Source organism: Anas acuta, chromosome 2, assembly GCF_963932015.1.
Source record: "Anas acuta chromosome 2, bAnaAcu1.1, whole genome shotgun sequence".
NCBI classification, from domain to species: domain Eukaryota; kingdom Metazoa; phylum Chordata; class Aves; order Anseriformes; family Anatidae; genus Anas; species Anas acuta.
This window is the reverse complement of record NC_088980.1, coordinates 61,588,127-61,607,030: the sequence shown is the minus strand read 5'-3', so window position 1 is coordinate 61,607,030 and position 18,904 is coordinate 61,588,127. Positions and strand designations below refer to the sequence as shown.

The window sequence follows — 18,904 nt, the reverse complement described above, 5'->3', positions numbered from 1 at the left end:
AAACACAGTACAGCTAATGTCCATTCTCTCTCTGAAAACTCAGCTTTCAGAAATGTCACAGGTTAGACATAAAATGAGGATTAAAGAGCTGGGATTTATGCCTTTGCACTCCATCGCCTTTTGTGGGATATGGTGTGCCTCATGTAATGTTCAAGGGGCTGCAGTTCTAGCTTTGGGCTTCACTACGTCAAATTAAAATGTAACTCAAGGATTCAGTGCTGTTTCCAAGTTGTTTGAAGGGCAAGGAAGTAAAATGCCAATGCTGATTCTCTGCCTGTGTATCACAACAGCACTACTATTAGAGCTTGTCACATGGAGGAGAAATCCAAGAGCTCAAGTGGCAAGAAGGTAGATAAGAAAATTCCTTCACACACTGCTGGGATGAATCATGTCTCAGAAGCACTGAGGAGCATGCTGATAAGTCATTTTACATAAAGAATAATTTATGGTAACATGGGAAAAGGAAATAAAGTCTTAGCTTGAATCTGAGGTAGGCAAGAAGCTGCCTGTGTGTAACTCGAGATCCTTCTCTGTTCCTTGGAACGTGCTTGCAGCCAAGCGCACGGCGGTTATGAGATGGTGGGCCTAATGTAAATTAAAAGGTTTGGAATACATGCACTCACATAAATATAGGAGAGGTAGTGACTAGAGAAGTATTCTGCTGCGTAGCCTTTGGATCTAACCAGTACCTAACCACTTAATTACCTAGCGTAGAGCTAAGATTACAGGCCTGAAGATTCGGTCCCTGGATGCCTGAAGTATGTACAGTGTTTTGATATGGAGGTTTTCTAAAAAGGTAACATACAGAGATAGAAAACTATAGAGTGGATTTACAATGTTTTCTAAATACTCGATCAAATATAGAACAAGAATAACAGAGGTAGTCCCTTTTTTCTTAGAAAGATTATGTCACACATTGGAGATTGCAGATATCTTTAAATGATGGTATGCAAATTTAGAGAGAACTCAGATACTGGAAGTACAAAAGTGAGAGCAATGGGAAACAGCTTGAACTGATATCAAATCCAGCTTAAAAAATGTCTCTGCTTTTAATCAATAAGTAATATTCAGAGAGCTCACAGTGTAATATTGTTCGGGGCTGTACAAACTACACAGGGACTGTGTGAAGGGATTCTGAATTATTCTGTTCTGCAGTTTTCCACAACCGTTCTTCTGAGTATATGTGCTCTATAAAACTCTGAATAAGCTGTTTAGAGAATAGCTTTGGGTTACAACTGGTGTGAAAGAACCACAGTGCTCTCCCTGCTGAGCTGACTTTCAAGAAAACAAACAACAACAACAAATATATATATATGTATATATATCTTAGGGACCTTGCTGGTCCCTAAGAAATGCTGTGACACAGGGCTCTTTCCTCGTCAGAGTCAGGCTGGATTGATCAGCCACCTCCACAGGCTATTTAACACACAGATTTTCTACCAATTGTTTTCTACTACTGAACTGGCAGCAGTAATAAATGCAGCAGTGCTCAGAGCACGGGAGAAATGGGTACACTTCAAATAGCTGATACTGCAGATAAATATCACTTAGTCTGATTTATCTTCAGTTTATCTGCTTACACTCTTCAGTTCACTCTCTATAGATATTATAAGGAAAGTCAAACAAGTAGCAGGTAACGCAGCGAACCGCTGTCCTCTTCCAGAACCCACAGTGCCAAAGAAAGTCTGACTTGCCCTCAGGTACTCAGTAACTCCCATGTTGGAGGTCACAGCATAACGAGATAGACAGACGGAGCTGTTTTAATTAGTGTGTATCAGCCGGGTATTGAAAATCTGCCACGCCAAATTATCCAAATGATTTAGCAAATCTGTATCATTGTTACTGACACAGGGTAGACAGCACTTGCAAATCTCCACTGAGGCAGTGGCTTCCAGCAGACCAACACAAGGATAGCCAACTGTTGTCTTCCACCAAGTCTCTCTGCTGTTTGTAAGGTAAAAGACTGCCGAAAGCATAAGCCTAGACTGCACACTTTTGAGGCATCAGTCATGCCTTCCTTTGCATTTGGATCACAACTATTACTGCTTATCTACTACTAGAAGCAAACATATAATTATAGCACACCAACCCTGGGCCAAAGTAATTTCTAATTACACTGGAGCAATTGTGTTGGCCTCAGTGTAGATGTGCCAGTGCAAAACTGTGGAAAAACTACTCTATGCATCCACAGCCAAGAGAGTTTTTCTACTGTTTCTTGCAGCTAGGTATTTAAATGCTATCAATTTCCAATCAGTGTTCATGCATTTATCAAGCGCAGTATATATAATATGTGTGTGTGTGTGTTAAAAATGAAAATGCCACTATTCGTGTTTCACAAAAAGGAAACTGACTCAATGAAACACAAACCTAAATATCATTGGAAATAGAGACCAGAGGTTTAAAACTCGCTTTTTCAGGAAAGCTGAAGTTTCATCAGAAGTACTAAAATGAGTTACCAGATATTCAGAAAAGTTCATCTCCGTAGGGGCAAAATTTCTGACAATCTGCTCATAAGTTACCTAACTTGACACAGAAAGCTGGAGACAAAATGGGAAACATGCCGGATAACAAACCATTAAAACTCATATAAACAAAAGCCTATTCTAAATACATTGCAGGTATCCACAAAGTCAGAGCATGGTTTTGAAACTATGTAGTGGTTATATTAAGATGCAGAAAGACTTGGCTATTCATAACAAAGGATGTGTGTGCTTAAGCTGCAGGTTTTCATCCTATGGTCTGTGGATTTTATAGGCTCCTCCTGCGCAAGAAGTAAGGAAGCCTGCTGTGTGCTGGCCTAAATTCCCCTAGATGAGTGGGTTGCATCTAAAGAAAAAAGAAAAAAAAAAAAAAAAAAGCAGAAAATCAATGAGCTAAACATCAGCCTTATGCCATACAAAATTTGGAAAACAGTGAACCTTTCATAAGCAGCACGCACAATCTCACAACTGTTTTGCTCAAGCTGTGGGAATGAGTGGTTTCTGCAACCAAGGATCCCACTGTTTTCTTAAATGTATTAAAGACAAACATAGTCAAAAAATAACTGGATTGTCTGCCTATTGTTTTCAACAAATCAAAAGGGAGGGCAGAAATATTATGCATTTGTGTGAAGACTAAACAGCTTCCCAAGAAGCAGCAGAGGCACTAAGGTCTGGAAAACAACTGGTCCCAATTGGGTAACTAACAAGCCAAAGTTTTATCACACCCTATCTGTACTCCGTCTGCTAGAACTGTTATGCCTCTGCAATTAAAAATAGTCATGTTTTGTTCCAGCATTCTTCTCAACAAAGCTGCCTTAATAAAGTTGGTTTGTAAATTAGATGTGGACTACAACTCCCAGCCTGAAAGACAGATCCCTTGCAGGAAATTTTCAGTCCCCCTCCCGCCCCCATCCCCTTCCCATAGCATTTTGTGTAAAATAAAATAAAATAAAATAAATAAAGCCTTTTGGAAGCTGTATGTCTTGGGAGGAGAAGAGGGAGCAGTTCCTGTGCAAACAGCTTGGCAGAAGGTGAATTATGCAAACTTTCCTGAAATGTAAGGGTATCTGTTCTCCCAGCCTGCATTTTGAAATGGGTGCATTACAAGCTTGTTTTGCCTGTCGTGGATGAAAGGATTATTTGCAGGGGTGATGCAAAAGAGGCAGGTCAGGTCAATCACTTCTCTGCATGCCAGCATCACAGCTGCAAGTGGCCACTGCCTAAGCAAACTGGAAACAAGACACCTTGTTATTCTTTCCCTCCTACATTGAGACTCATTTGTGAATACCCTGGGATTCACAACACCCTGAGTGCATAGGTGTTACAAAATGGTGCTCACTGGTTCTTATCAGTGTGTGTAGGCCTAAAACCAGGTGCTTGTTGGAGTTCCAGTGCAAGATCACTGCAATCATCTCTGCTAGTTAGTAAGCATTTCTTGACTCTTGCATGGCTTTGTATTTATTTTTTGCATCTTAAGAGAGAAAAGTCACGTATTTAGATGTCAAGTCTTAACATTTCACTTCCACTAAATATTTCAACATCATTTCAGAAATAGATTCACAGGATATTAAATGCATTTCTGCTCTTGTTTCTGACAGAAAAGAGCCCATGTCTTGGATGACAGTAGCGTGATATTCCAGTAACCTCTTTCATGCATCTCATCTATCTATTAAAGATGATGGTTTTAGGCCCAGACTTACGAAATTGTGTGCTTTCAGCTCACAACCAAATCTCAGTGTTTGCATACAGCTGGTAAGATCATACCGAGTGCTGAGTGCTCTCTGATCCTGTTCGTGTTCTGCAGGGCTGTTGCACCACAAGTCACAGTCTTTCTTGCCTGCATTCTCCACCAATTGTTGCAGCGAAGTTTTATTGGCCTGTCTTTACGAGCAGGGTCCAGACAAGCCTTCCCTGTCACACAGAGAAACATTCCATAAATATAAAACCAAGAATTAAAAGACTTGGCAAATGAAAGTGTTATTATTAGTTCAGTTACAATCATAGATTGGTTTGGGTTGGAAGGGACCTTAAAGCCCACACAGTTCCAACCCCCCTGCCATAGGAAGGGACACCTCCCACCAGCCCAGGCTGCCCAAAGCCCCATCCAGCCTGGCCTTGAGCACCTTCAGGGATGGGGCATCCACAGCTTCTCTGGGCTGCCTGTGCCAGGGCCTCACCATCCTATGAGGCACACTACAATTACTGTATGCAACCTTCCCACTACCTATGCCTTTCCCTGGTATCATGCTCATCTCTCCACTGTCCCTGTGGGTTCAAAAGTCAATAACACCAGTTGGCTACAGTAAGTTTTCAGCATCTGAAATTCTTTGCCGTGATTACAGTGTTAATATTTATGATTTCTTCCTCCTTGCCAGAAGGAGGATATTGATGTTGTGTATTTCCTCCTCCTCACTTTAGGTCTGCTTGGGGTCATTTTTGTATGTTTGCTAACAAGTTCTGTTAGCTTATTCCTTCTTCATTGGTTTGCAGTTCCATGCTACATCGCAGTTTAGTACTTGCTAGACACTCTACCTACAGTGCAGACATGTTCTTTGCTCTCTTCGCTATCTCCCAAAATGTATTTACTCCACTTGCAAGACCTCATTCCTTCAGTGACCTGTAGTTGACAGTTTACATCTGTAGTCCTGCGGCCTCTCTTATTGTCCCGTGCTTGAATTTTCCAAGGCCTCCACTGTTATCTTGTATTTAGGGAGGCCCCAAATGTACCTTTTTTTTTCTTTTTTTTTTTTTTTCCCCCACAGCTTTGTAACTGTTGTTTCCAAATAACTTGTTTTAATGTTTTATTAACACAGACAACCACCTGTAGCCAACATCTACTTGTTTTGGCAATATCCCTGGTACATTACTAAAATTACTTCATTACTGGGCAGAACACCTCTCCTTTCTGAGTTTATTCAAGCATGAGCAAAAAGCACAAGGCTGTCAGGAGAAAGCCCCATTAGAGGATGCTAAATCAAATTTTTTGCACACTACACAAGTGACATACAGGAGTATGGGACAGGCGCAAATCTGCCTAGATGCAGACTGGTCTAGGAAAGAATATGTTTTCTGTGTCTGTAACAATACACCTATCCTTTCATTTCTATATCTGTATGGTTACAGATGACAGTAACCTTCAAGTAAAGGTAACCATGAGTGAGTGTTTCTGGATAGCATTTGTCGCAAAACTAGCAAGCCACAAGAAAAAAAATAAAATATTATTTTTGTGTGTTTGGCATGAATTCAACACTTCAATATCAGAGTTCCTTTCTCATTCCCCTTCTCTTCAGAGGCAGTCATGGGACAAAGAGACACTTGCTTCACTACTTCATTCCTGCTACTCTAGGCTTTCTGCACTACCTTCTTGACAGGGCAGGGAGAGAAGAAGGTGCAGAACAGTGATTTTCCATTTATTTCTTTTCATTTACCTAGAAAGAAGCTGCTGGTAACTTGATATATGGCAAGTGTCTTAAGCTTAAAGAGCTGCGAACTTTGGATAGTTTTGGGAAAAATGAAAAAACACCCAGGGTTTAAATGAGTACAGCTGTTGCACATGGAACTAACTGATCAGCAATTTTAGGAAGAGAAAGTCATCTTCTTTTTTAAAAGAGGTGACAAGCTCAACGAAGAAGCTTTGCTTTAAACTTTTTAGATTGTATTTTTAATCACTTTATTTCTGTAGTTTCTGTGACCCATTCAAAACCACTGGAGCCTTTTCAGGTGACTCAACCAATGTTCCACTGGAAAGTTGGCAGCTCAGAGGGGACATACCAAGGGCAGATGCTGGCACTGGAGCTGAACTTGCCTACTTTACTTGATGCACTGGGCATCATAAAAACAGGAACTGTTTTATCAGTCAGCATATTATGGAATTTCAGCAAGCAAAATTCAGGAAAGGAATCTGCTTTTGCAAGGGAAAAGTTCTTATAAATCGATCACTGATTTAGAATATTGCCAAAGCTCAGAAGGAGGAATTTCCTGCAACTGAGGAAAAAAGAAAAGGAAAAAAAAAAAAAGTAAGAAAAGAAAAGAAACGTCTACCAGGCATACCAGGCAAAGAATCTGGCCTCAATCCCTCCTAAAGTCAGTAGCAAAACTCATGCTAATTTTGATGACAGTAAGACTATACTCACTGGGGGCTAAGCAGCAGTATATATAGATTTAATACATGAGGAACATCCAATCTGGAATAATTATCATCCCTCTAATAACGGGTTCAAATTGCAGCAATCCTTACTTAACCTCTCATCTGTCAGAAACAGATAAACAGAGAATTATGGATTTCTTTGCATCTGTCTGTTTCTTTCAAAACCAAAGTCCTACCCACTCAGCTTGGGCACCAGCAATCCCACAAATGACGGTACATTTTATAAGAACGTGGGAGACTGTCCAACAGTTGTCAGCCAAAATTTCCCTTCCCCACTCCCGTTATACAATGTGCCATTAGCATCTGAGTGTTCCTACTACACATACGGTTTCCAACCATGCTTAGTCCTTACTGAGGCAAACTCCATTGAAGACTAAATGAAACTCTGCCTCAGAAATGACACATTTGGGGCTTTCCATCAGTATAAAACTTATATCCCCATCAAACAAAGCCTCACTCTTGGAAAAAATGGCAATGGTACTTAACACAAAATGGCTTGGAATATATACAGTTATTTGTATTTATTTGTAAAGACCAGAAAACAAAGGGCATAAACTCATATACACACACACACACACACACAAAAAGCAACTTACCCAGTGACTTTGTGTCCCTAAAGTTTTAAGTGAAATAAAATACTGAAGAAAGATCAGATTGTTTTCACTAAGTGGTGTCTTGAAGGGACAGTGAGTATTAATTACAGTGCTGATGGAACTTTGTATTACTGCTACGAACTCCAGGTAATCCATACGATAGTATCTCCACCGAAAGATGGAGGGTGTTCATCCATACAATCAACTACCAGAGGGCTAGAGGACAGAATTAATTAATTCCCCTTTGAAATATCTTCTTACCTATCTTTGGAATAGATTCAATAAAAAGACTTCAGTGTTTAAAATGGGATGTAGTCTTATAAAGGGACTTTAACCTAAAAACTTCAGTTCATATAACTACACGCAGCTGCTGTCCAACCCTAATTTCCAAAGACCCTTCCTTGCTTATCTATTAAGCTTTCCTGCAAGTGCCTGTTTTTGAATACCCCTAGAAACCTGGTCTTTACAGAAGCAAAAAACTCAGTGCCTAATTCATATCTGCGCTTGGTTGGTATGCAAAACTTCAATGTTTTTCTGCCCAATTTTCCAAAAGGCTTGCCCCTGTAAATATTTACAGAGTCCTGAACACGGACAAGATCACACCTGCCTGTACAAAACACAGCTCTGACCATCATGTTCTTTCAGACATTTGCTCCCTCACTCCCTTTATGTAGTGATCATGGCAGTGAGCACCACAGCAAAGGTTCAGCTGTGTAGGATCACTTTTCACAGCTGAAGTTGGAGCATGATATTGTCAGCTAGTGTAGTGGTACTACATCTAGTGTAATGGTGCTAATTGAGAGGGAACTGCGCTCAGGCCCTTGCTCATAGCATTGATTTTGTATTTTACAGTAAAAAGTACAGTTTCCAGTATTGGAAGTTCTGAGGTCAGAACCAGCCAAGGTACTGGGGACACTCTACGCTGAACATTTCCTATCAGCTAGCTTTAGGCAGCCGCAGGCCAGCCACACTGGGTTTAGACTGTGTTCTGCTCAGGCCGCTGCATGTTCTGGATCCCATTATGAGGTGCTTAAGTTCCCATGGAGTTGAACGGGTTCTGGATTCCTCTCCTGTGCATAATATCTGACACATAATCAGAAACAGATCCAGGCCCAAAGCTCTAGTCAGCCAAAAATGGAGAAAAACGGTTTGGCTGACATTCCACCGAGTTACACTCTCATAGGCACAGTGATGCCTATGGGATGACATAGATGCAAATTAATTTGGCCCCTGTATTGTTGTTTGTAGTTGAAACATTCAGTTATTTATAACGAAAATGAAATTGCGGTATATCTTATGAAACATACAGGCCTTTCAGATAGTTCAAATGGCAATAGCACATGAAATGTTTCTGGTTAGATGTTTTGGTGGGGCTGGAATTAGAATGCCATGACAGTCAGCTGTTTTATGGTAAGACAACATTTCCCCCCAAATTAATTTCTTAAAATGTCTGAAGCACTATAGTCAAATAACGAAAAATCCTGCTAAGTACATGAAACTAGATCCTAAGCTAATATATATCCTTAAAAAAAAAATTAAAAAAAAATAAAAAATACAGGTATTGAGGGTCTTTGCTCCAGAATAAACAGAACTGAAAATAACCTTTTCATTTTTTCTACTCCCTCCTTCTTCACAATTCATTATGTTTTGATCTTCTCTCTAAGGCCTGATACTAAAGCAATTAGCCCCTTGGGTTACTTTGCAACAGTCACAGGAATTTAGGGCTTTTCTCAGCAAAGAAGGAATGAGAAACGATGGACTTATCTACAAGTGAGGTGTTGAATTATCTTCTATTAAAATGGTGGGGAAAAAAAGTCTCACCTTGCAGCTAGGTACTTTTGCGCTGGGTACTTACTTGTGATACAATTCATTTCTAAGACAGACGAGGAAATCAACTAGAAAATTATTTGTATCAAACCAAAGAAAGAACAAGTTTAAATCACTGTGGCTGAGAAGATTTAGGTGCCTAGCTACCTGCTGTCTGCCCCATTAAGTTACTGTGGTAAAGAGTATTACAGAAATACCCTGATTTTCTCAGAACTTAGAGCCTGGTTATACAAGCCACCAGGAAGCAAAGAATGCAGCCTAGCTCTTGCTAATTTAACAGTAGAAAGAGTACAATATATCATGGCCTGTCCTTTTGCCTCTGCTTGCAACCATCCACTGCTGTTGAGACTGCCACACAATGCCTTTTGTCTCTGAATTTGCATCAATTTCTGTATTGAGGCTGAAGTCATTGAAACCATGACAAATTACCATGGTCATCTAAGCCAGGCCCCTACCTCCTCCAAATTAGCAGAGCCCTGTTTACATCAGCTACAACAGGTCAGTCAAGGGTATTTGAAAATAAGACTGATATGGTTTCCTGATATCTCCTCTCTCTTTAGCTATTGTACACATCCCTCCCCTGGAATACCTTTCATAAACCAGAAACACTCCATCATAGAATTAATTTGCTTTTCTGTCACTGTGCTAAAGCACTGGAAAGCTGCTCCAGAGCTTGATTACTCCGTTGGTTAGAGAATATGAAGTAATAGGCATTTGAAACTAGCAAAACAACATTGGAATGAAAGGGGGCCCACAGGTCTATTGTATCACTTGAGTTTGCTGCCAAAATAAAGTCTCTGTTTAGTAGGCATCAGCCCAGCTGGTATGTAACTTTTAGTAACTATTGCCACTTCTCTAAATAGAGTGAAACATTGATACTGTCTCATTGAAGTTTTTTCAGACATTTTAAATATAATTTTGGTGCCAGGAAATATTTCTCCTTCTTCACTTTTTGCTTGAAGGGACTGATTGCGATTTGACATGTCAAGGGATTTGACATGACAAAGAGATGTCAAGGACAACAAGAAGGGTTTCTTCAAATACATGTATATCTGTAGAAAAAAAGAAGACTAGGGAAAATGTCAGCCCACTGCTGAATGCAGCAGGTGTCCTGGTGACAAAGGATATGGAGAAGGCAGAGGTGCCGAATGCATTTTTTATTTCAGTCTTTACTGCTAAGACCAGCCCTCAGGAATTTTGGAACCTGGAGACAAAAGAAGTCCAGAGAAAGGAGGGCTTTCCCTTGGTCGAGGAGGATGAAGTCAGAGATCATTTAAGCAAACTTGACATCCACAAATCCGTGGGCCCTGGTGGAATGCACCCACAGGTGCTGAGGGAGCTGGCCAATATTATTGACAGGCCACTCTCCATCTTCTTGGAAGGGTCATGGAGAAGACGTTGGTAGCTTTGTAACAGGGCGAGCTCTCTGTATTGGTGCCTGCCACGAACAGGCCCCCCTGGGCCCATGGCCTGCCCTGTAACCAACATTTACACCTGGTACCATCTCCCCTAGGCACCATCTTCCTTCGGGCACCATCTTCCTCTGGTGCCATCTCCCCTGGGCGCCATGTTCTCCTGGACACCACCTCCCCCCGGTCACCCTTTTTCCTTGGGTCACCATTTTTCTTGACCCCCCTCAGCGTGTAGACAAGGACAGCGCCATTATTTATCATTATTATGATTATTTATTTCCTCCTAGCGATGCTCTGCGGCCGCAACGCCCCACAGCACGCTGTGTTTAGGCGAAGGCTGCGGGCAGGGCGGGCGGCCACCATCCCGCGCCGCCCCACCTCAGCCCGGCGGCAGGGGGGAGCCGAGCGGGGGCCGTGGCTGCCACTGGAGGAAGTCGGCGGCCGGCAGGGGAAGTGAAACCGAAATGCGCAGCGTGGAGGGCGGGGAGGGAGGGAGAGAGGGACGGAGCGGGGCGGCGCCGCGGCCTCGCAGCGCTCCGCCGCCTTTCGCCCGCGCCTATGTCCCGCAGGGAGCGAAGGGGTCGGGAGGAGGAGGGGGAGGAGGAAGAGGAGGCGAGGGGCAGCCAGGCGCGGCGCAGGAGCCCACAGGAGCCGGCGGCGAGCGGCGGTGGCAGGAGCCAGGGCCGGCATGAGAGGAAAAGGAAGAAGCAGGAGGCGCAGCAGCTCCAGAAGCTCCAGCACCTGGAGTCCTTGTAAGCAGCGGGGAAGGGGAGGCCGCCCCCGGGCTCCCTCCCCGGCCCAGGCTGCCACTGCTGGGAGCCGGCCCGGCGGGGTTTTGGGGCTCGTTTTGCAGCGCAGGGAGGGTGCCGTGCTTGGTGTCTTTGTGCAAATAGCTGTAAATGTGCTTGTAAATACGCGCGCCGAAGCACTGGGCTTTTGGGGTACATCCCGGGGCTGTTGGCCTCTGCGCCCTGGAAGCCCAGCGTTTCCCTGCTTTCATCCCGAAAACCTCCTGCCCTCAGCAGTGTCAAGGGACAAAAGCAAGTCATGAGGAGTTACCTTTCCACAGCAGTCGGGTCCACCGTGCTCCCGCTTGCCTAGCTGGGTGACACGCAGGGCCTTGTTCCTACCAAGTGTTAGGTGTCAGGGATGTCAGGAGGACTCCATCGCCACCAGCAGTGGATACACTCAGGTCACAAGGATTCAAAACAGAGGAGAAGTGTGCAGCCTGTCTGTAGATCTTAACTGGGGATATTCGTAATATCTTTCCCAAACATTGCCCTTTTTGCACATAAATAGTGTTTAAACATTGCAGTGACGTCACTGCAAACGTCACTGCAAAACATTGCAGTGACGTTTGCAAAGCTGCTTCATGACTTTATACTGGTTTGTTGAGGAAAACTGGGTCTCTTCTTACAAGTGATTCCTAGAAGTCTGGGAGTTGGAGCATAGAATCAGAAGTTGTTAAGCTGGTTTCCACTACAGTGGATTCAAATAAAAAAAAAAAGATAAACCGGTTTGAGAGATGCCTGATGACTCCATCTGTAGTCCACAGTGCTATGAAGCACTTAGGCTGTTTTATTGAAAAAGGTTTTAATGTAATAGAAAGATCAGAAGGTTGACTGGAATGTAATTTTTTCTCTCTCAAGTGAAAGTCAAAATTTGTTTGTTATGACAACTAAAACTAATCAGCACTCAAAAAGTTGTTAAAGATTATCCCATTCTGTTTTGGCATTTAGCTCCTAAGTATGTACATGCACTTTCTCTGTTACTGTGTTCTACAGAGCACCTGCTTGCTATTTGGATTTTAGTGAATTTTGTCTTCTGCAGAAATACCACAGGAAATCCTGCAGGTGGTACTTCTGTCAGTAACATTACATCCTTATGTTTAATATTCAGAAGATGACAAAGTTGTTATTTTACATTATATATGGGTGGCAAAGCTAGAAGTGAGGAACGGTCTGACTTGACATTTTCAGCTGGGTATGTCTGTGATTCAGCAGTGATGGAGTAAAGAAATTTGGATCAGTGAGATCTTGGAGCAGGGTGCTACAGTGAAAGGTGAGAGAAAGGTGTGTTTATGGTGGTTCAAGCTGAACTGGGTGTACTGCACCTCCTTGTAAAGCAGGGTGATGAAAATAGCTGTTCCCCCCAAAACATATGAATCTGAAGAATGTTAACAAGAGATGCGTATCTTTATAGGCAAGCATGTGGTTTTGGAAGCACTTTGTCAGCCTGCTTGCACCCAGGTATCCATGTTCAGCTACCATTGGCAATTATTGATTATGTAAAATTTAAGGGAAAATGTGAGGTGAAAGTTTTGTCTCTATACTATTGAAATACAGTGTTTTCTCAATTTATTTGTTTATGCAAAGCTACAGAGTAAAAATATTTATATTGCTTTTCAGCTATGAGAAACCTCCCCCAGGACTAATTAAGGTAGGTAAATATACTGCAGTACATTTTTAGTGTTACAAGGGATTTTCAGAGACTGTCTTTTAGCCATTTATCTTAAGTGTCTAGGTTACCTATATAAATTACAGAGAGAAGTAAGTAAAGTCCAGAGGACAGTTGAGAGCTCCTCAGTTACAAGCCAACCTCTTTGACTTAGTAGGTGCAAAGAGAAATGCCCAGAATCAGGTATGTTGATACCAGTTCTTTTGTGATCTCTTAGCGCACAAAATTAATGTAGTATTTAACAGTGTAGACACAGGGAAATCATTTATGGTAAAGCAGACTTTCAGTTTGTGTGACATGTTTTCAGCATTCTTCCCCACTGTTTATGCTCAAAATACTTGTGTAAAAATACTTTCATAATGATCATTGCTATTGCCAAATTGATATAAGCCATAAGCTAGTGCTTTTAACCTAAAAAATACTGCTTTGTGTTGTAAAGGCTGTTTCTGTTCATTATGCTTTGTTATAACAAAGAAGAAGAAGAAATATCAGCTTATCTGATAATTTTTCGTTACTATTATGTATTGAAATAAATTACTAGAATAAATGGACAGGAGTGGAAGTAATATATCAAGAAAGTGTCTGAACCAGAAAAGTCAAGGGCAAGGGAGAAAGAAGATGACTTAAGGATTTTGGATCCTTTATTTGTTACAGAGAAACCAGGTTCCCTGTTAAATGAAGGCCTGTATGCTTGGAGTATTGATACTTATAAAACTAAAAGAAAAAAAGTGATTTTATTTCCTGTATCTTTTTCTGCAGGAAAATGAAACAAAACCAGAAGACTGCATCCCTGATGTACCAGGCAATGAAAGCGCACGAGAATTCCTGGCCCATGCCCCAACAAAAGGGCTTTGGATGCCTTTGGGAAAAGAAGTCAAAGTTATGCAGTGTAAGGCTGAAAATGTTCCAGATGTCATTGGACCTTCATATAGCCATCTTTTTACTCTGGGGGAGGGCAGGATGTCTGGTGGACAGATGACGAGATCCAGGTAGATTGGCATCATATTGATATAAAAACTACCAGTATCTTGAAGGCTGTGATAGCTTTCTATTTTATGGAAGTTAATGTATCAACGTAACACTTTTGTATCTTTTTTTCCTAAAATTGAAAATATTTTAATATTTTCCATAAATGAGTGTTTGTTTGTTTTTTTTCTGTACTCTGATCTGGCTCAGATGCAATTCACTGCTGCTTCTTTTTTTAAAGGTTGGAGGTGTAAGCGTTATGGACACAGAACAGGAGATAAAGAATGCCCATTCTTTATTAAAGGCAATCAGAAATTGGAACAATTTAGAGTAGTGAGTACATATACTGTAGTATTATTGATTGTATTATTTATGTTGATGATGGATAATATTGCAAGTGAAGAAAAGCCTGTCAGATGATGCTCTATTAAGGACTTTTCCTCTGTCTCTAGTATAATATAGATGCTGAAAATCTCCTCATAAAGAAAAAGCTATAGATGTGGTTGGATGTTTGGCTACTTTACAGAAAATCTGCTATTCAAGTGAAATAATATTTACATTTAAATTGGAAATCTTCAAGAACCTCTTTCAACCATTATATCCAATCAACTTTTACAGCACAATTTTTTCTGATAAAATGTCAACGTAACAAAAAATGCTTAGTCAAGCTTGAGCTGCCCACATTACAGCTGCTTCAAGCCTTCTGCTCTCATTGTGAACAACCACATCGTGAAACCTGTTGTCTAGGTCTGTAATCCAGTCATTGTCTAAAATTCAGGTCTCTTGCTACACGAGACTACATTTCAGTTTTGCAGATTCTTTCTGTATGACCTCTTTAACTTTTTCTGTTGCTCTGCATTGTTAAACTATATCTCAGGCTGTCATCACGTTGTATCTTAGGTCTTTCTATCCTTGAAAAATGCAGTCTGGACTCATTTATGTCCAACAAGAACACAACTGCAAAAGGGACTTTTAGCCCACACCCATGACCAGATTGCCTCAATTCTTAATTTTTTGTTAGGCTTCACTGTTGCATCAAACTCTTAGTTTATGTCCAGGCCCCTCATGGTGCATTCCCAACATCTTTCATTTACTATTGAAATTTTAATTCCCACCTTTGGTCAGCATCTGATACCATTTCTCTGTTGATTTGTGCACTGAATCTTCCAACAGAAATGATCACCTTGTTCTTGCTGAATTCTTTCTTGGCATGAATTTGCCTTAAATATCTGCACAATTTATTTACTACCTTCCTTCCCAACTATCTTTTTCTGCAATGCTTATTCAATTTAAAAATAGCTGATTTAAAAAGCAATAACATTAATGCATAGCATGCAAGGACAGCTCCAACTTCATTATCCATTTGTCTTATTATTCTTGTTCCTGTATTCCTGTGTGTTTGTATCCAGGTTTTTAAAATGTGCAAGGGCACAAATCTTACTATTTTGAACCTCGACATTCCTTCTATGTCTAGCTACTGCTGTAGTATGTGTGTGGGGAGCTCTTAGTTAACTGTGACTGGAAAGGGACAGAGGTAATATACCTAAGGAGAGCCCACTCCAGTGATGTAACCAGATAAAATAAAAAATCAGTCCAGATGAATGATGTTCAAAGTCTGATAGTATACTTGTGAATTAAGAGCTCATTAAGTATATTTAATTTTTTTGATAACACAGTGGCTTTTGTTTTCTTTTTAAAAAAGTCAGTGATATATCATTTGCTTTACTAACACTGTTTTTTTTTTTCCATTTTAAAGGCACATGAAGATCCCATGTATGATATAATAAGGGAAACTAAACGTCATGAAAAAGAAATGAGGTATGTGTCTCTGTAGTAAAATGCATTTTCAGTCTGTTTTTAATCTTGGTAACATGATAGCAATTTAGAGTTTGTAGTTGAAACTTTAATGTTACCCTCACCAACTCAGAACACTTTTGATGGCGGTTTCTTTCTGTAAACTGAAATTAATGCATTTCTACTTTCTCAGTAATCACTCAGTGTACTTTCTACCTCTTTAATTCTATTAATTTATGCATCTGTTCCAAAACAAAGATTTAAAGGAGAGTCATTCATTGATGCCATAATATTTGGGTCCCTGGGTCTCATTCTGTCTTAGGTCTAATAAAAAAGTCATTTTTTGCACTGGCTTCACTGAGGTGCTTTTGTATCATAGTGCTTTCAGTAGACATGAAGGGATGGATTTTAGCAAGCTATGTCTAGGCACCTGATACTGTTCTTTATGTGAAGTCATTATTCAATGTATAAATCAGGAGACTTTCATGCTTTCTTATTTGAACTGTATCAGTGAGATTATTGAACTGTAGGTAGTGAGTAGATTAGTACTGCTAGTACAGGTATGTTGCATGTTTTTGTTTGTTTGTTTTTTTTTAAAAGCAAAATCTTGACAAGGATGTTGAAAACACTAGAATAAGCAAGTAGTCTCTCCCCATTTGCCAGGGATCCATGAAAGCTCACAAGAAGAGTGCCTGTCAAAGACACCTCTAAGTCTGAAGTAAAATCTACTCAGCTTCACTGACATCATCTCTATATCAGCAGGGCAATTCTTTTCATAATATTGTAATCCCCATGTGCACCTGTGTAATAGAACTTCCATTGGCGGTCTGGCAATTGCTTTTACCTCTGTTTTGAAAACATAAATTACAAATTGGCCAATACGCTTGTGTGCGGTAATCTAGGGGATGGGAAGTCCTTCAGAACAAAACAGATGCTTGTCTCAGAAGGGGTTGTTATCAGTATGAAAATTGTAATGGGAGTTGTAATTCAGCAGAATAGGAAGTGTTCCCCAATCCTTTGCATGAAGTTTCCATTTCTCAAGCTAGGAAGAAAACAGATGAAAGCTAGCATGAATTACTGAGAGAAATAGAAAGTATTCTCATTTACATTTTTTAAACTCAGGATACAGCAACTGAAACAGCTCTTGGAAGACTCCACCTCAGAGGATAATGACAGCAGTGACGACAGTGATGAGGATGACAAAGATAGTAGCAGCTCCACTTCCTCAGAATGTAGAGATAAACACAAGAAAAGAAAGAGAAAGAAAGAAAAGAAAAAAAAAGAAAAGAAGAAGAAGAAAAAGAGAAAGCATAAGTCATCTAAATCTAATGAGAAGTTAGAAGCTGACTGACAGTAGTCACCTGCTACATGCTCAAGGACCCTTACTTGTGAACTGCAAGGATCCAAAGAACGAAGAAGAAACCACCAGAAAGGGCTTTAATAAACTGAGATCATACAGATGGAGACATAGCAGCTTACACGGCTCTTCTTTCCTACCCCTCTGGAGTGCTGCAGCCAGGAAAGAGAGAGCTGCATTAAACTACACTCAACCATTCGTATCTTTAAACCCTAAAACCCAAGCTAAGGGCCATCCAGTGGGGTCAGATTGGGCCTCTGCATTGCTCTGTAACTGCCCACAGAAAGCCATAACTACCAAGGCAGAATTCAGCAGATTACCTATTGAAGTATTTACCATACTATCTATGGTAAAACTATGAAGTTTTACCATACTATCAGTTAATTACATACAAAGCTTCAGTGCAAGGGGACTGCAGTTTGCACCATGCGCAGATCTGCCAGTTCCCTTACAGTCCTTACCATGTTATGTGGTATTTTTTCCTGCATACTGCCTGTGTGCTGAAGTTTATTTTACTTACCCTAGCACTGGCAGCTGGGGGAAGTAAGAACACTGCTGAAGGGGAAGAGTTCATCATGGGAATTTAAGACAAAATCACAGTATCAGCAAGAATTGTTTTTTTTTTTTTGTAGCAAAATCTCAGTGTGATCAACAATAATAGGTACGGTTCTATAATACCTGAAGTGTTCCCCAAACCAGAGTATTAGGAGCCAGGTGTAATGATATTAGATGTTCAATTTTGTTATAAAGAGATAAGTTTAGTTATTTAAAAAAGGGGTGGTTCATGTTGGAAATGAAAAAGATATATTTCTACATACATTTTAGTATCAGTTGTTTTGATACATTTGATTTTTTTCCTTTTAAAAAGGCCTGGGGAAGTAAATTCCAACTTACTTTGTCTATTTACTAGAATTATTTCACATAGTATTTTGTGAATCATCCCACAAGAACATAAATGTCTAAGGGTTACAGTATGGTTTTCAAATATGTGCTTGTAAGTTGCAGAACAGCAGCAAAGAACATGTAAGCAGGAAGAAGGGAAAGATATGTACTCTACTTTAAAAAAAAAACAACAACCTTGGCCAGTCTACAAGGTCACTAACGCTCCAAGGCAAACTTAACTGGAAAGATAGAGATGTCAATACACTGCTTTAGAGTAAGCATCTTTTTGAAAGATCAACATATAAAGGTACAGCAGTGCAAAGCTGTGACTTGAGGACCTAGAGGTTTATTGGTGCTTTCCAAAAGGGAAAAAAAAAAAACAGATTTGCTTTGAAAGGACTAGGTCATTCAGCACTTAGTCTCTGTGCTTGTTATTATATTAAGCAAAGCATAATAAAGCTCTAACATCAGTAGCCATTGATGGTGAAATCAAGGAACCAGAGACACAAATGCATTTTAAGTTGTTTCTCCCCGAGTGCTTTGGAAGACAGGGAAAGCATACATTAAAATGTTTGTGTTTTTTTGTTTTTTTTTTTTTTTTGATTCTACACTTCTAAGTCACTTAGTTGAAATGTCTTTTTTTTTTTTTAAGAGTCATTTTGCTCTGGAATAAAACAAGGTAGACAATGCCCATTTAGAAAAAAAAGATTCTTCAATAAGCCAAAAAAAGGGCAAAAACCTGTTCATTGATAAAGCGGTTGAATGGTGTGCAACTTAAATATCACTATCTCCTAGTGACCTTATGAAGAACAGTAGCTTTTGGTGAAACTACTTAATAGTTTCTTATTCCCAGAGCTCAAATGTTTTGGAGTTCTTTTATCCTCTAGTATTATTTACTACATCTCTGCAGTGTGATTTACTGATGACTCCTGCTAGTTAATGATTATGCTGATACAGAGAATTAATTGAAAGCTCCTGGTTCCTTAACC

At 40.3% G+C, this 18,904-nt stretch overlaps 1 protein-coding gene and 1 long non-coding RNA gene across 3 annotated transcripts; one reads left to right on the top strand and one right to left on the bottom strand.

Annotated features, from left to right (window-relative positions):
- Positions 1-422: 422 nt before the first annotated feature.
- LOC137850454 (uncharacterized) lies at positions 423-11,685 on the bottom strand. Of its 2 annotated transcripts, none has more exons than XR_011092537.1 (3): positions 11,519-11,685; positions 4,245-4,391; positions 423-2,826 (listed from the first exon to the last, which is right to left on the bottom strand). It is a non-coding gene; the product is annotated as an uncharacterized lncRNA (long non-coding RNA). The 2 variants fall into 2 exon arrangements; XR_011092538.1 differs by lacking the exon at positions 11,519-11,685 and adding an exon at positions 6,614-6,831.
- RP9 (RP9 pre-mRNA splicing factor) lies at positions 10,973-18,388 on the top strand. Its single transcript, XM_068670400.1, has 6 exons — positions 10,973-11,211; positions 12,868-12,898; positions 13,676-13,805; positions 14,124-14,215; positions 15,639-15,700; positions 16,799-18,388. The coding sequence occupies exons 1-6, from the start codon at positions 11,018-11,020 to the stop codon at positions 17,025-17,027; spliced, it is 738 nt and encodes a 245-aa protein (XP_068526501.1). The 5' UTR covers positions 10,973-11,017; the 3' UTR covers positions 17,028-18,388.
- Positions 18,389-18,904: the final 516 nt, after the last annotated feature.

Bases quoted from the DNA above. Each gene is read 5' to 3' on its own strand.
- RP9 (XM_068670400.1), top strand. From the start codon at position 11,018: ATGTCCCGCAGGGAGCGAAGGGGTCGGGAGGAGGAGGGGGAGGAGGAA. The intron at 11,212-12,867 runs GTAAGCAGCGGG...ATTGCTTTTCAG, and splicing joins CTCCAGCACCTGGAGTCCTT to CTATGAGAAACCTCCCCCAG. The intron at 15,701-16,798 runs GTATGTGTCTCT...TTTTAAACTCAG, and splicing joins CGTCATGAAAAAGAAATGAG to GATACAGCAACTGAAACAGC.